The sequence below is a fragment of the Apiospora marii genome, assembly GCF_038362585.1.
Source record: "Apiospora marii strain CBS 49790 chromosome Unknown utg000003l_segment0_segment0, whole genome shotgun sequence".
NCBI classification, from domain to species: domain Eukaryota; kingdom Fungi; phylum Ascomycota; class Sordariomycetes; order Amphisphaeriales; family Apiosporaceae; genus Apiospora; species Apiospora marii.
The window spans coordinates 6,627,685-6,644,216 of NW_027117374.1; the positions used below are offsets into that span (position 1 = coordinate 6,627,685).

The following is a 16,532-nucleotide window of genomic DNA, read 5'->3' on the forward strand; positions in this document are numbered from 1 at the left end:
ATTCTCTTACATCTGTAGCCATTAGCGCTCACATCGTTGAGGCCTACTCTCTCGCCACTGTGTACTATTGCCCCTATCCGAGCTACACAGGACATTCGACTTCAACCCGACGACGTCACCTATGGTTATACCGCAAGCAACTCACATCCAGCCTTGCACAGCTAAACATGCCCGCGAGATGTTCCTGATCGACAACACGGCAATCCTGCCCTCTTCGGGCCACTTCTTCCGCTGGGGCCTAGTCCTTCTCGAGGACCTGGACGTGCGTTCGTCGGCACACGCAAGCGCGTCGAAAAGGGCTACAGCGTCAAGTTCCAGTCCGATGTGGGAACGGATACGGTCGCTGCTTCATCGTCCGCGTCCGACTGCGTCGTTGACATCGTTAAGCTCGGCGAGTATTCCCGCTTATTGTGTGTGCAAGTTCGTCTGTACGCTTACTTTAGCTAGATATCCTGCCCTGGCCGATGGGCAGTAATGCATCAAGGACAGGCCCAGTTGACGATCCCTCTTCCAGCTCCTGAATCATGCCTCTTCCAATTACGTATCCGTCAAATGACCGTTTCTCTATTGAGTCCAGGACGCCGGCGCCCGCTATCCATTGTCGTTCATACTGATTGAGGCATTCGTGAAACCGCTGCAAATCCCGCTCCCTACCCTGCTTGGCCAGCTGGAGGAATCCACCCATCTTGTTTAATGCCAGGAAGCATAGGACACCTCTGAAGTTGCCACATACTTTAACCAGTTGACGGCCCCGTTGTAGTTGGTTTTTGAATTTGACCCCCGTTTTTTCGTTCAGGTTTAAGCTGTGTTGCATTGAAACACTGCGTTGATCGTGCTCGTCCGCCCGTTCTCTATCCCTGCTTCTTTTGCTCGAGTCCATTGCGTCGGCCATAAGCATCAAGCTGAACTCTTTGATCAGTTTCGCGCCCTTCTTACGGTCTTCGAATTTGTCGCTTATCGAGCTGAGCTGGGCTATCTTGTTTCTTTGTCGAATCGGAAGGCCTGTTGCCATGACGTATCTTCTCGTAACTCTAAGACCAGGCGAACACTTGAAATTAGCGTCTCCATGCCTGTCAGCTCTCTTACAAGGCCTTCTACGTGGCAGCCAACTGGCTTGTGTAGAGTTCTTCGGAGGGACCCTCGGCTAGGCTTTCGGGATGGGGGAATTGCATAGGAAACAGCATCTTTGCCTGATCGTCGGGGTTGGTGCCTCTTAGCTATCGTTTCGGGGTCGGGAGATACAGCTCTTTTCCCTCCTGCGCTAGTAGATAGCGTCCGAACGGCGTCCTTGGGAATGTCATGCCTATCTGAACCTATAGTACATGTCCCATCACAGTCCCTCACAGTAGCAGATTCCTGGGCGGACGATGCATGAGTCTCGGGGGAAGACCTGCCATGTGTAAAAACACTTGTAGGGTCATCACCGATTGTAGGACTGTTGCTGACTGCGCCGCCCCGTCCTACTAGTTCGTTCGCCAAGGGCATCACGTCTTCTGTGCCAGAAATCCGACTTTTCCCCGCCATCGTAGCAAGGCTCTGTGCCAAAGCCTCGGTCGTACTTTTGGTGATATTATCGGACTTAGCACTAGCAGTGGTATTGCTGGGAACACTCCGCGGTTGCTGCTCGTCCTCTGCTCTGTGATGTGTTGTCAGGATGTGCTCGAGAAGTTTGCACGATAAGGCAGGGCAGAAAGGGCACTGCCGATATCCGTGCGCCTCGACGCGGTGGGTATCGATAGCACGGATAGCTAAGACGGTCCCACAGTCTGGACAGGGCTCGGGGTTGTGATTTCGCTGGACGTGGAGGTCCAGCAGTTGATTATTCTGCTCGAGGTGGTTGCAATAGCCACAGAGCACCCAGTCGTGCTTGTCGACGCGGTGCTGGTTATAGCTGCTGGGCGTTTGGAGTGCATGGCAATTTGAACACGGTACCTTCTTAGGACATTCGCTGGTATGCTCTCGGAGGTACTCAAGGGAACCCCATACGCCACAGAACGGGCACTTTCCGTAGCCGTGCTCCGTCTCATAATGCCGAGCCAGATCCAATGTTGCCTCCTCGCATTCCGAACACTCTTCGAGATGGTGCTCCCAAACCATGTGTTCCATCAGCAGCGTCTGCGTGCTTCCAATATAGCTGCAAGACTCGCATTTCTTCCATTGGTGTACCCGAACAAGGTGGTTGTCAAGACCTCGGCTCTCGAGTATGCGCCCGCAGCGATCTTCCTTGCACGCTTCCCATGAGTGCTGGGTTTCAAGATGCTCGATGTCGTCAGTGCAGATGCCGTCACATCGTTGCAGCTCATGGAGGTCCCATACATGCTGCCATAGACACGCTGGATCCAGAAGGAGCATGCAAGCAGGACATTTGCAAAATAGATGCTGTGTCTCAAGATGTCCGTCAAGGTCCGGGAACCATGTGCTACCGAGAAGGCACTGGCCGGGACGCCAAGTCGAGCATTCAAGATAGTGGTGGACATAGACGTGGCATCCAACCTTTTCTCCGCCGCAGTCCTCACAAGGACTTAGCCCATGGTCCAGTTCCAAGTGGTGCCACACATCAGAGATTGGATCGGTCGAGCCTTCAGGGCAAATGGGACAAATATGGGTGATTCCATGATCGGACAATTCATTTGGTGGAGTTCGCTTTCCACAGCAATCGCAGCGGGTCAGATGGTGTATTTCCAAGTAATGGTCTTCTCGGTTCTCCGTAGTCAATGCGCAATCGCATTCGGAACATTTGGACGTGCTCGTCGAAATGAGCATCTACGTTGCTGCTCCGTAGAACCATATGACACTCGCGGCATGACGAGAAAAGACCCGGCAGTGGATTCTGAACCTGCCACGGATAAGTGGACTGGGTGGAGTGAATCCCCTGGAAGCTGACTGGGAAATGCCGGAAGTATCGTGCGGCTTGCGCCAGACTCTCACATGTCTCATCTTCTAAAAGACCAACGAGAAAGTCCTTAGATACGTTCAAGTGTGTCTGTCTAGGCCACCGAAAATCCGACTTTGCGACTTTATCCGGATGGCGGACGAGGCCGAGCTGCTTCCAGTTTCTGATGATAGTAGCCCTCTGCATGGAAGAAAGGTTGTGGAGGGATATTCCTAGTGCATCAAATGGGCTGTATAAGAATTGGGCACAAGTCTCCAGGAGCGACATTTCGGATGTAATATAAAACGAGTAGAGAAGGGCGAGGCGAGGGGGAAGTGGAGAAATGTGGGGAGTCTAGATAGAGAGTGGATAAACGATGAACAAATAGATGCCATAAGGATCAGTTCAATCCTTAAGATCCGTGCGCGATTCACGGGAACATTCGGATCATTATTAATCCGCATAGGGTGGGACTTATCGGCCAATGGGCATTAAGAATTATGATGCGATGCGAATGTCGCCCATGGAAAGGTGCGAGTACATCGGAGGTTTGGAATAAGGATGTTCCGGGCCAGCCCCCCAAGTGGGGATCTGTACCACGTCGAACACGATGAAGCATAGCCCTGCAAATTGAACAATAACGCACTGTTTCCCCCAATATAGATTCCAATATCTACATAGTGGGATTGGCGCGATTTCGTGTACCATCTCTTCCTTCTCCCAACTTGCGTTTATCGGTCGGTTCATTACCCATTGAACCTTGTATGTTGTTTTCTCGAAGTCGTAGTCAAGTATCTCAAAGACATGATACTTCAAAGAGCGAATCCCACTCTTTTTCAAGCATGTATCTCGGCCCTTTCTTTCATCCCAGAAATCATGTAGGAGTGAGTCGTCCGTGCGCTGCACCTCTTCTTCGCCCTTCCATTGTGTTTGGCCACCAGCCTCGATTTCTAACTCGAAAAGATATGTGTTCTTGAGAAGTCGAAATCGAACAATCCGTTTGGCGCCAGACATCGGAAGAAACTGGCTGGAAAGGGGACATGGGCTTGGGCAAAGTGGTTCAAGTAGGCGAAGGGGTAGCTTAGATTATAAGATGATGTTGATTGGAAGATTCTAACTTCAGGACGCCCCTAGACGATCAACGGATGAGTCGAAAACCGTAATAGTGGCGTGTGTTCAGTGGCGGTTACGAGGGAAGTCGGGATTCCTCGGGAGCGCGTTGTTGGATCTCTTCCTCGGGCTCGGAAGAAGCATTGTCCTCTGGTTCATGTGCGCTGTTTTCAGACGTATCCTCAACCATATTATTGGCATCGTTGTCAGTAGGGGTTTCGAACGCATTGGAATCCGTTCCGGTACGTATTCTATCACTGGCTTGAAGCAAGTCTTGGCAGGATGAGTTAGAAACCACCAAAAATTCTCAAGAGAAGATTATAATATAGAAGATGTCGTGGTGACGAACCGAATTCGCCCATATCAGCGACGAGCACCTTGGATACTTCGCATTTGTCCTTCTCTACTGGTGTTCTGACTGTATGCTGCCCCAGGGATCCTGATCGTTTAGACAATCTGCAAACCGATATTTACACGAATTAACTATTTATACCCTTCGATTAGTATGGCACGTGATACATGAGCAAGAAAGCAAAGCAGGACGAGAAATTGAACATACAATTAACAGCATCAATATTCTCAGCAGATGCTTTACGCTTCATGGCACTGTTCATTTTATCTGGAAAAAGAATTTGATTATCGCAGTTAAGAAGTGGTCGTTGCGATGGCGAACAGTAACTTGATAGAACTGGGCATTATAAATATCAAATGCTGGATTGGGTCCAAATAGAACGTCAGAAGTGGGCACGATTGAGGGAACCAAAAGGGGCGATGGTAGGCTTTAAAAATGAGAAATTGTTAGGGTCGCTTAATTGCATGAGCCGAAATTCAGGTTTCACTCCATAACCGCCCTGGATGCAGGCATAACTGTAGCGACCGCTGAGTGGGTCTCGACCAACTGGGTCGCAATTTCAGCATGCTACGAGCATCCCAGCTGGCGCGGCGTGGCAGCATGCCAGCTAACCTTGGTGCGATGGAAGGATGGCCATCTCTGGTGTTTGTTGGTGATGCCTTATATTCGGAAGAATGCAACCCCTGTCGTCCAAACCATGCCACCGCAATACCGCAAGGTTGCAGTACTGTTATCCTATGTCCTACCTAACCAACAGTTGCCCCCCGATACGGCCAGTACCTTGCCGGCAGTACTACTGGCCCACACACCTTCATGGACACAACTTGGTGGGTGTGCCAGACCCAGCATCTCGGAGCACTCAGGATCTCGACAAGCAGAGACACAAATCACCTTCTTCCCACGATACAGTCAAGATGGAGCACGAAGTCGGTCAGCAAACCAGGCTAGGCCCGTCATTTTCAACGCGCATAAGCTAAGCCTCTTGTAAACGACTCCGTCCCTGGCAAGCCAAAGGCCGCATGGTCGAGCCCTTGTGCAGTTTGTTACATGCCGCCTACGTCGTCGTTTGCATCACTCGGTCCCATCGCCTCTACGATCGTCTTCTTCAATTGCGACAGACAGCCCATTAACCTCCGTGTATGCTGCTGGAACCTAGATGTCGGTTAGACTTCCGTCTTCGTACCCCTACGCAATCGTGACGTACAGTTCCTGGTATGTTTGCTTCCTGTCGAAGCTAAGCGTTAGACCCGTTTGCCACTGCTCCCAGGAGTCCTGAGAACTTACCAGCGTTCTAACCTGTTGGATGTTAGTCGCTGGCTCTTGCATAGCTGGAAGTTTCGGGCCCGCTTACTCTCCAGTATGGCTCTTGAGCTCTGACAGGACCTCATCCACCTTTCGGTCCAACATGTCGACTTTATATAGTAGCTTCCTCATCTGGTCCGCCGTTCTGCACTATCGTTAATGTACTTGATCGGCTTTGCATAAGGCAGGAACTCACGCCGGTGGACTCGATCCGAGCATGCCTTGGTCTAGGTGGAAACCCGCATATGGTGGATACTGAGTGGGAGTGAAGGTGGGATCCGGCGTAGTTGTATGCGCCGCGGCTCCCCAAAGCGGCAGTAGCCCAGGCTGGTTTGATGTTTCGTACGGAGAGGAATACATGTCGCTCGCTCGAGTGAAAATCGCTAGGGGTATATGATACGATCGCGGTGAGAAGCATTAATATGCTCAGGATTGCGTAGGATAATTATCGTACGTAGCGGTTCGTGGAACATCTATGTGGGCTTTTGAACCTATAAATATTGTAACAGCAGGCGCATCCAAGGGCGCTGACATGTACACTCACTAGGTTGCACATCCCCGATGGTCCTGCGATCACCCTGGCGCGAGCTGTACGTAGACACTAGCCGCAGGGCAACAGCTAGACCACATACCACCTCTGCGACTTTCCTTCAAGCCTAGCAAACCCATGCTCTAAAGAGGTGTCTCTCATACCGATTTGAGAGGCCGAGCCTGCTGGAACTCGGTTTAGCGACATGATTTCTCAGCAGCGGTGCAGCGTAACGAATGTTTGCTGGCGGACAGTGGGAGGGCGACGGCCCGAGCATTCGGGTCCATGAACAAGTTGCCAAGTGGAGCTCCACCAGACCAACCAACCAAGAGCTGTGCCCCGCTCTTGTATCGATCGATCAGTAAGATACTCTACAGAGAAAAACCGACTCCCGCGGCGCACGAGATGAAGCCCACCCAACCAGCAGGCTTTCGCATCTACGCCTGAGCAAGGCAAGATAAGCGCCGCATGGGCAGACCACTATCGCCAGCTGCTGACCTCCCTCTCGCATAGCGTGATCACCTGATCGCATCCTAGCACCCAATGTGGGGGCATTCCTGTGGGAACGCTCTTACGCATGCCCAATGGAATCGCCCAGAGTGCGGAGAGCTTCCCCGCTTCAGGCTCTAGTGACGCATGCAAGGGGGGGCAGCGTCTAGGCACGGCCTACTTAATCGAGTGTAGACTAAGACAATTACGCCTGTAGATCTCGCAGAGGTGCCGATTCACCGGCAAACAGATAGGTACGTGGACAAAACATGCAATTGTGAGCTTCTGCCATGCGCCTAAGTCTCGACAAGTCCCGACGCACCGCCCCTGGCGTCAGCACACTCCCAGAGCATACCCGCTGCCCTGGCAAAGTGCCCTGCGCAAGACGGATACGAGCCAGCCCTGGGAGCAACACATCAGCGGCGACACCACCAATTTCTGTACGTTCTTTCTTGTATCCTTCGCGAACCAACTTCCCAGCCCTTGCCAAAATGAGCGCAATATCTGCTAGCGCGGCATAAGCGTTGACACACTATAGAGAATCTGGCAGGACGAGGGATAACCCAAGAGCGTGAGCATGCCTTCGCCCGGACCGAAAATCAGTTGCATCGTCTCACCCATGCTGGACACGCCTGTCACCCTGCACGCTCCACCTTCTCAGCCACGAGGCATGGAACGTTGTTTGCCATCGCCAGCAGAGGCGAATGGACGAGGATTGCTGCTCGTCAAGGGAGGGTCACCGTCCGTCACAATGAACTGCCGTCGACGATGTAGTCCTTTCGATGGAACCCGTTAGCGCCGCTGCATACCTCGTCTCGGTGATGCATGCCCATTCCTGCTGGCGTGCTGGTGATGTGATTGGGTTGCCCGGCATTCCAAAGGAAGGAATGCGTCCCGACTGTTTGGGTCGTAAAGACAGGGAAGCGAAGACATCAAGGGAAACAGGGTGGTTTTTATCCCAGGAAATAACCAACAAAGCGGGCTAAGCATGGAATTAGCTAACTGGAGGTCAGGTTCGTTCGGCCTGCCCCCGCCGAGTGGTCGTCGTACTGTAGCGGGTTTGCACATCGTGTCAGTGCGAGACCGCCCTCTGATTGCCTCGACGCCACGCGGCGCCCAGGAAACAGACCATCTCGCCAGATGCGCCTGGATAGCATGGCGACATCCCTCCTGTCCGTTGTACTCCAAATCTTTAATGCAGGTGTTCTGGTTCGTACCGACCAGCATAGTAAGGCGACAACAACTCAATTATCTGCATTTGTTTCTGGCCACGCTACCTGAAGCTACTTCCGGTCCCAATGGCTTGGTACCTCAAAGCATAGTCGTCAAAACGAGAAGATGCCGTACTGGCGGGCTGACTTACATGCAGTCCATCCTGCGATATGTACTAGACTTTCGAGCAGGAAGCGCTTCTTCGTAACCGTTCTAGGGTACCTCGGCAAGCTCTGCATTCGGATCAGGGCCATCTTACGTACTCTTTCTCATGTGTCCTTTCTGACGTACAGAGTGTTGGCTGGCTAAGCTGCGGTATGGTAGATGTAGACCTTAGGATGTAGAGCTGCTAATGGCGCCGCCGGTTTAACATATAGTACAGTACTGTCTTTTTGCTGCTTAAGCTCGAAGAGTCTCACGGGCCGTTTTTGGTCCCAGCTTCCATCGTTGCTTGCAAACCTGTTGGCGCTACTGTGGGAGTGCAGCGCCGGGAGTAGCAAGGGCGCACTAGCGCGACTAGCAGGGCCAGTCGAGACTTCCTGGAACCACCAGTTCGCGACCCCGCGCCATTAGGGCCAACACCCAATTTCCCTGCTACGCGAGAACTTCTCCCCTCCAAGACACCGAAGAGAAGCTACTGGAGCCCCGGTATCTGTGAGAATCCTTTTCGCCAATGTCTTGTCCGCTTCGAACGTCGCACCGCTCCTCCTTTCCCATGCAAGGGCGTCCTGAATAATGGATTCTATCCCTTCGCGGTTGCTCTGCGCTGTTGGGCCTGTAACCCAAGCGGTAAAGTCGTCGACAAAGGCGATGGCGCCCCCGTAGCAGTCGATCCGCCGCTGCACCAGATCCGCATTGAAGAAGAGGAACAGGATCGGAGACAGGGGCGACCCTTGGGGCAGGCCGGCCTGTGGTAGGCTACGGCGTTCGGACGTGTGTCCGTTCACCAGAACCGTCGCCGTACGGCCGGAGCAGAAAGCCTTGATCCAGCGGAGCAGCTGATCTGGTATTCCTCGCGCTTTCATCCTCTGGAGCAGCCTGACGTCGAATACCCCGTTATACGCCCCTTTGACGTCGAAGCTCACGAGGCTGAGAACCCTCCGACCTCGCCAGGCAGCGTAGACTTGTTCTTGCAGGAGCATAAGTGCTTGCTCTGCCGACCGTCGTTTCCGCGCCCCGAAATGATTGGTTGGAAGCAGCCCAAATGTCTCTACCAGGTATGAAATCCTTTCCGCAATAACCGATTCCATCACCTTTCCGAGTGTAGACAGTAGCGAGATCGGCCTCCAGGCTTTCGCAATCGTGTAGTCGTCTTTGCCGGGCTTTCGGAGAGGGATAATCTTTGCGTGGCGCCATTGGGCTGGTAGCTCTCCTGCCTCGAGCGACGTCCGGAACAGTGTGAGAACCCGTTGCTTGACCACCGGCCACACTTCCTTCCAGACAGCCACCGGCAGGCCGTCCTCCCCGGGTGCTTTCCAGGGCTTGGCCGCGAACAGCTGCCGTTCGATCTCTTCCATCGTGATGGCGCGCATCTCGATGGGCGCCCTCTGCGGGCGGTCCCCTTCGTCGGCAATCTCGTCCGGAAGCGGGGGGAAGAACTTGGTAAGCAACTCCTCCGCCTGTTCCGCGTGGTTGGAAGTGCTCGTCCCGTCCGCGCGAACGAGCTGGGGGACCTTCCCGAACGCCGTGTCGTCGCCCGTTTTGAGATACTTTGCCGCCTTCCAGATGTTGTCGTTGTCGGCGAGAAAGTCGTGCCAGTGCTTCTTCTTTTGCTGTCGGATGGCCTCGTGGTACTGTCTGGCGGCCCCCTTGGCCGACGCCTCCAGATCATGCCTGGCGCTGCCTGCCCTCCTCTCGGCCCGGGCTCGGTTCCTCCAGTATGTGTAGATGCGCCGGAGTTGTGTTAGGTCCGTCGTCCACCATCGCTTCGCATACGGCGATGGCTTGGCTTTGGGGGTCAGTGCATGTACCGCTTCCAAAACGACGTCCATCAGCCGGTCCGTCTGTTCTTGGACCGTACCGCCCGTGGGCGTCGTAGCCAATGCTGCTGCGATCCGCGCGTTGATGTCCTTCCATGGGGCGTTCTTAAAGAGAAGTCGCTCTTGGCCTCCTGATGCTGGGGTGGTCGTCTCGAAGACCGTCTCGATGGTCCGGTGGTCCGACCCATGTTCCGTCTCGAGCACCTTGCACTTGACTAGAGAATCTTTCATTTCTTCCGATGCTAGGACGAGGTCGATGGTTGTGCTGTAGGCTCCGCCACTCCACGTTTTCGTGCCCCGCGGGAGCAGACTGCTGAGGCCGAATTCGGCCATGAATGAATAATCGGATCCGCCTCTCCTTGCTTTTCTAGTCGCACCTCCTCTCCGCCCCAGAGCTGGTCATGTCGATTGAAGTCCCCCGTGATAACCAACTCTACTGCTGTCCCCGTCCTCGTTCTCACTACTTCGATAGCCGTGCGCAGCTTTCTGCATGCTTCTTGGAGCGCCGGGGGGTCCTCCACAGGGACGTATACGGATGCCACCAAGACCGCCTGTTTCGGCAGCCGCACGACTGCTGCGGTGATGTCTGGGGACTCCACCGGGACCTGTTCCGCTTCCACCTCCTTGCTGACCCAGAGCATGCTCCGGATCGGCCACCTCCCTTCTTTCCGAACTGATGGGATCATCTTAACCCACCTATGGTGTCCCATCGGTGTCGTAAGAAGCTTCCCTTGAACCATCCTCGCGTGCGGCTCTTGAATCGAGATCACTGTCGCGTGCTGTACATCCTCGTCGTGGAGGAGACTGTCATGTACAGGTCCTTGCTTCCTCACATTGTTTTGAATAATGCGGAACGGTTTAGTCATGGTTCGATGGGTACAGCTTCGGACAGTGTCGACTAAACGACTCATGTGGTCCCCCGCACGGGACGCACTTCAGAACGGTTGCCTCGCAGCCATAGTGGCTGTGTCCCTGCTTCGCGCATCGTCCGCAGGTCTGGGCGTTCTTGCACTGGAATGCCTTGTGTCCCACCTGCTGGCAGTTGTAGCACTGCTCCGGCCGCTCCCGTCGCTCGAATACCCTCGTGTAGCCCGACTCGCCTCCGGCGTAGAAGAAGCCCTCCTCGAGGAACTTCCGCGCCTCGGCCGCCTTCGTCAGGTAGACGACCATGGAGCCGTATGCCTTCCCGTTGTCTTTCCGGCTCAGCCACGCCACCTTGGCGACTGTCGTCTCGTTCTCTTGTCCAAATACTTCGGCGGCTCCGTCTCGTATGTTGTCGTTCTCGTCCAGAACCGCTGTGCGCCTGACGCTGTCAACCTTGATCGGGTACAATTCGTCTCGCAGGACGCGAGCTCCAGACACGCTCGTCTTCTCGGCGGCTTGCATGACTAGTCGGTGCTCGGTCTCGTCTCGGCAGACGATCTTGATACGCTGGGGCTTCCTAGGGTCCATGGTTACGGCGCGGCATCGCCAGTCCTTCTGTTCTCCCGTCGCTCGCATCTCCTTCTCGATGGCGGCTCGAACCGTTCCGGCGGTCACACTGGCTCGTTTCTCGTCCTCTATCCGGGATGTGTCGATGGTGCAGTACAAGGTGTCGGTAAACGTGGAAGGCGTCGTGTTCATCGAGGTAAGCGTGCGTACGTTGCTCGGCTGGCTCGTCGGGGGCGTGCGTGCGACCTGCGCGTAGGAGGCCTGCGGGCTCGTCTGGGCGCTGCCGGCGAGGGCCGCGCTGTTCCTGAGTTCTTCCAACTGCTGGGTGACATTTTGAAGCTCGGCGGTGAGCTGCTGGATGATTGCCTGCTGGTTGTTGATGATCTCCTTCAGGTCTCGGACCTCGTTACGGGAGTCCCGGATCTCGATTTGGGCGTTGGCCACGAGCTCGTAGATGCGCTGAAGCACCTCCGGGCCGATGGACACGGGGTTGCTCGAGCTTATCTCCGGTCCATTGTCGCTTTCATTCGAGAGTAGAGCCTCTCGTGCTTTGGCGCTGGGCTTCGCCCGCTTCGATCGTTTGACCGACGTCGCGATAGAGTTTGGCGCGTCCACCACGATCTCCATCTCTGCACGGTCCTCCATTGTCGCGTCGGACGTCCGCCGCCTCTTCATCCACCTCCCCTCTCAGCAATGGAATAATAATCAATTGAATTAGAATAAAATAAAGGTTCTATCGCCGTCCTGTCTCCGGTTACTTTTCTCTTGTACATACTCTGAAGCATGAAATGGTCTTTTAAACATACAATAGAACCAATCTCCTCAATCGTCAAAATCTGTCACTGGGTATAGGCCCGCAACCCCTGCGGTTCTTTGCAATAGCAAATTTACTAATCCAACTAGACCTACTTTTCTCCATTCGATTTCTTTTAAAAGCGGATGCTAAACAACCAGGAGTTAGAGAATGATGTTACCGGATGACTCTGACTCACCTGTAGGACGTCTGCCGTAGAGGTCGCCTGTGCGGCCTTCCCTGCAAAATCCAGCGACTTGGACCAACGCTCAAGGTCGCTGTCGTCATTCTCAAGACCCCCGGTTATTAAGTTTCTTACAATCAAACCTAGCGATTTAACGTCTTCCCGGGCCGATTGTCCTTGGCGCGTTCTACATTTCTCTTGATCACCTGTCTCACATATCAGCAATTTCACCGGTGTTCACTAGCGAGTTCTATTACCGATCTTTATGATTCCATCATAGCCTATGAGAATATTAGAGCATGTTAGAGAGCTGTGTTCTAATCCCTTCTGCTCTAAGTAATAAAGGCCATCGAGGACCTACAAAATGGCGACGTCAGCAAACTTTATGGAATTTCCAAAGATACGTGTCTTTACCTGTCCGACTATTGCGGCAAGTCGTGGCTCAGTCAGGTATTCGTGACAGCGAACTTCGTAAAGCGAGCAGGGCATATATTCCGAAACAACGTAGCAGACGTTCCCCTCCGGCCGGAATATCTCATGGACAGGGACAAAGTTCCGGTGTCGGATGCTCTGAAACATACCCTGCAGTGTTTTTATATCGGAAGCTGTAAACTCCCTAATAGAATAGACTTTTGTGTCCTTCCAAGGGGCCTTCTCCTCCGCCACTGTAGGCCTATGATCAATTCCCAGTCGTAGTTTATACATCATCTCGTAGTGCTTGCATGGTGATTCCTTTTTTATAGCAATGGACGCGCTGGTCCCGGGTGCCTCCAATCTCACCGTTTTCTTGTCTTTAACCTTGGCTGAAGAACCGTCACTACCTCCAGGACTATTTCGGGTGAGAAGTCCACCAAAATCAAGAATTGTAGGTCGGCCTGTCCTGGAGCTCATTATAGATATGAAAGATATACAAAGTGGCCGAAAGGTGGGGTGGCCGAAAGGGGTGTGGTTGGTCACGATTTGACCGCATGCAGTGACCCGGTGGGGCGCGCGGGACGCACCCGCAGCCAATCATTCAGCACAAGGGGTTAACCAATGAAACATTACAAGCTTGTGTCCCTGCACCCAGTCGAACGCGGCATTCTGTCCCGGCACGAGAAATAGAAGTGGCGGCACCCGCAGTTCCAATACTTCCACCTTTACTGCTTGTTCGCCTTCACAGGTTCATGCTGCATGGACAGCATCCTGGGCACCACGTGCGGCGCCCCCGGCGGCGGCTCCGTGATCAAGGCCGTGACGCCCGGATGGGCGATCTGCACGTCGAAGTCCTTGGTGTCCATCGACGAGTAAATGAACATGGATTCCTTGAGCTCGCGCTTCCACGTCATGCTCTGGCCGGACCGGATCTCCACGCGGGAGCTGCCCTTCGGCGCCGGTGGGTTCCAGTACGTGCTGGCCTTGCTCGACCGCGTCATGGTTACGAACACGGTGTCGCCGCATACGTTGTGCACGACGATCGGCTGGTATCGCATCTCTTTGGGTGGGACAAGGTGGTCGGACAGGCGCAGGGAGAGGGCTGCTAGGGAAAGGGTCGGGTTCGCGGCCGGCGAGTAAGGGGAAGACGGATAGGTCGCAGACGTAGACGTTGTCCCAGCCGTATTGCAGCTTCAGGTTCTTGTCGAGTAAGCCATCCTTGCCGGCCTTGTTGGGCATCGGGATCGAGCCTAGCTCGTGTGCCACGCCGCCGGGGCCGAGCTCGCCGAGCTCGATATCATTCGTGGTGACTTCCCCGTCAATCTTGGTGTAGTTGTCCATATTGAACCGATGTTTGACGAACTGGATGTCGAGAGTCTTGGCGATCTTATTCATGGCGTCGACGGCGAACTCCTTCAAGATTCTTTTCTTCTCCTCCAACTTGGACTCGGCGGCATAGCTGACATGGATTCGCGTCTGCTCTTGCTCGTCAAGGTCAACCTTGTTATCGCGCGCCAGTTCAGAGGGTAATATATAGGCGATGATGAACTGCGGCAACTCAGAGTCGGGAATGTTGCGCCGGGGCAGGAAGGAGGAGGCATCGAGGGAGATGTTGGCCAGCGCTGTGGTGTTGTCGATCTTTGGACCGAAGTTGATGTCGGTCTGGAGCTTCACGCCGCCGAGAAGATCCCTGAGCTTCATGTCCTTGTAGTAAAACGGCAGCGTCACATAGAAGATGTAGTGGTAAGTGACGTGGCCAAAATCGCGAGCAAATTCGTTGCCGAATGTATCTTCGATCGAGTCACCACGTATGCTGCGCAGAAGCATGGCCGGGCTGTCGACTGCGCCGGCGCAGATGACGGCGTTCTTAGTCCGGATCTTGTGCGATTCACCTGACGAGTCCTTGACAACCACATGCGTGGCAAACTGGGTCTTTCCCGGCTTTGGCTTTGGCTCGAGGCGTTCCCCCATCGAGTTGATGAGAATCTTGAACTTCCCATGGCCACAATGGTCGTCCATGGCCGCCTCAAGAAGGCGGTCCACAGTGCTGAATGCGCCCTCGGCAAAGTCAAAATTCTTTCCCCTTGCCAAACTGAGAGGCTACCCTTCCCCATTCCCACTGAGTGGTCGGAAGGGTAGACTCGGGGGGATGAACATTGAGAGCGTCCTTGAGGGCGCGGTGAAGAGGGAGAGTCTTAGGGTACGAGATGTTCATGGACTCCTCGGCTTTGCGCAAGTATGTCTTGTTCAGATCATTGTAGACATCACCTGGGAAGTGCTTCCTGAAGGTGTCATCGGCGATTCTGCCGCAAATGTCAGAGAAGATTAGTATAAAATAGATGGAATACTAGACGTGAGCCTACCTGGGAGAGAAGAGGCCCCAGACGGTGCTGCGGCCACCGAGACAGTACACCGGGCCGCCCTTCCAGATCTTACGCGTCTTGTCATCCATCCTCCAGTCCTGCTTGAAGTGGTTGTAGAACAGGTCGTTCATCTGGCCGTATGTTCCTCGGCTCGAAGGGCGGGGCATGTTCAATGAGTGCGTGGGGAAGAGCAGGTTGCCGCGCTCCACGACTAGGATCCGTTTCGTCCTCTTCTCCGGGTCCTCCGCCAGTGCCATTGCCGCACTGATGTTGAAAAGGGAACGGGCGAGATACGTCGTCGCCTGGGAGCTGAAACTGGTCGACATACGCCTATTCTTGTCGAGGAGGTCGGCAGCAAGTATACCGCCGCCAATGCCAGATCCAATGATGACGTAGTCGAAGGACCCATCCTCCTTCTCGGACTCCTTGGCCACGTCTACGGGAGTGAGGTTGAAGTAGGCCTCTTGGTAATTGAGAGACGGCCGGCTCTCAAAGTCAGCCTTTGAGGCTTCCTGGGGTGTCAGAGCAACAACCCCGATGGGGTTGGCGAAGACGGCTCGGGACTCGCGATTGGCCCGGTATGTCACTTTCTGGGCATTCTTCCGGATCCGTTTCGTGAATGTGTGGATGATTGAGTCGTCAATATAGATTTCGTACTTGTCGGCTTCAAGCCGGACCGCAATCGTGATATCAGTCCTGCTGAAAACACCCTGAAGCGGAATGAGTTCTTCCTTGCCCCATTTCAGGCTATCCAGGGGGCCGGACGGGCAGCTGTTGAACACGATCTGATTTTCAGCGCGGCGGAAAGAGATGTGAAGAAGATGATCCCCCTCGACACTTAGGATGTTGACACTTGTATTGTCGATCGCCGGTTCCCGGTCCGGATACGGGTCATATGTGGGGGAGTAGAAGATGATGAAGCTCCCTGCTTCATACACCTTGTCGAAGGAGTGAGTTTCGCCGAGGTGAAGATGTTTCTTATCCTTCAAATATGCCATGGTTGAGAAAACCTCGCGGTTCAAAGGCTCTGAAGGTTTTAAACTGAAGGTTTTCGAAGTGGGCTGGCTGAGCAGTTCGACTTTTCCTGCTTCCCTTGCCAGGTGTATATATGCGCATCTATGGCCCTTGGCTGTCTAAGGTACTAACAACAATGCCAACACCGGAGTGCAACTCCTCCCATTAGCTCAGAATTACGTCAACTTTGCAACATACGATTGTTTGATCACTCAGTTATCATTAAAGCGCAAGGCATACGTCAGGCAGCCGCCGAAATCCCACGATGACCAACTTCACTGCGAGGCCAAGTGTCTCATCCCATTCTGCCTCACCACTACGCCTAGTACATTATGCACCCGCATCGGGGCGTTCCGGGCAGAGCCACACGGCATGGCTCTACGTCACACGGTCCCGTCGGGTGCGGCCCCTGAGCTTTCCAACCAGTTTAACGCGGCCTGAAGAGGCCTCCTCGTATCAGCAGGGCAAGGAGGGCGCCGAAACCAGAT

General features: G+C 54.1%; 4 protein-coding genes across 4 annotated transcripts; all 4 read right to left on the reverse strand.

The window, feature by feature from the left end:
• Positions 1 to 439: 439 nt before the first annotated feature.
• Positions 440 to 4,596, reverse strand: PG985_005587 (uncharacterized protein; the record flags this gene model as incomplete). The annotated part of the gene is made up of 6 exons (XM_066825356.1): positions 4,542 to 4,596; positions 4,332 to 4,421; positions 4,063 to 4,255; positions 3,578 to 3,917; positions 1,087 to 2,763; positions 440 to 1,048 (listed from the first exon to the last, which is right to left on the reverse strand). Exons 2-6 carry the CDS (start codon positions 4,342 to 4,344, stop codon positions 440 to 442), a joined length of 2,832 nt encoding a protein of 943 aa, XP_066688516.1. The 5' UTR covers positions 4,345 to 4,421; positions 4,542 to 4,596.
• A 781-nt stretch (positions 4,597 to 5,377) lies between these two features.
• On the reverse strand, positions 5,378 to 5,996 carry PG985_005588 (uncharacterized protein; the record flags this gene model as incomplete). Its single annotated transcript, XM_066825357.1, has 5 exons — positions 5,378 to 5,486; positions 5,539 to 5,559; positions 5,619 to 5,630; positions 5,686 to 5,781; positions 5,833 to 5,996. 5 exons carry the CDS (start codon positions 5,994 to 5,996, stop codon positions 5,378 to 5,380), a joined length of 402 nt encoding a protein of 133 aa, XP_066688517.1.
• A 7,421-nt stretch (positions 5,997 to 13,417) lies between these two features.
• PG985_005589 (uncharacterized protein) lies at positions 13,418 to 14,686 on the reverse strand (the record flags this gene model as incomplete). Its single annotated transcript, XM_066825358.1, has 1 exon — positions 13,418 to 14,686. One exon carries the CDS (start codon positions 14,684 to 14,686, stop codon positions 13,418 to 13,420), a length of 1,269 nt encoding a protein of 422 aa, XP_066688518.1.
• Positions 14,687 to 14,735: 49 nt separating this feature from the next.
• On the reverse strand, positions 14,736 to 16,028 carry PG985_005590 (uncharacterized protein; the record flags this gene model as incomplete). The annotated part of the gene is made up of 2 exons (XM_066825359.1): positions 14,736 to 14,970; positions 15,031 to 16,028. The coding sequence occupies 2 exons, from the start codon at positions 16,026 to 16,028 to the stop codon at positions 14,736 to 14,738; spliced, it is 1,233 nt and encodes a 410-aa protein (XP_066688519.1).
• Between the last annotated feature and the right edge of the window lie 504 nt (positions 16,029 to 16,532).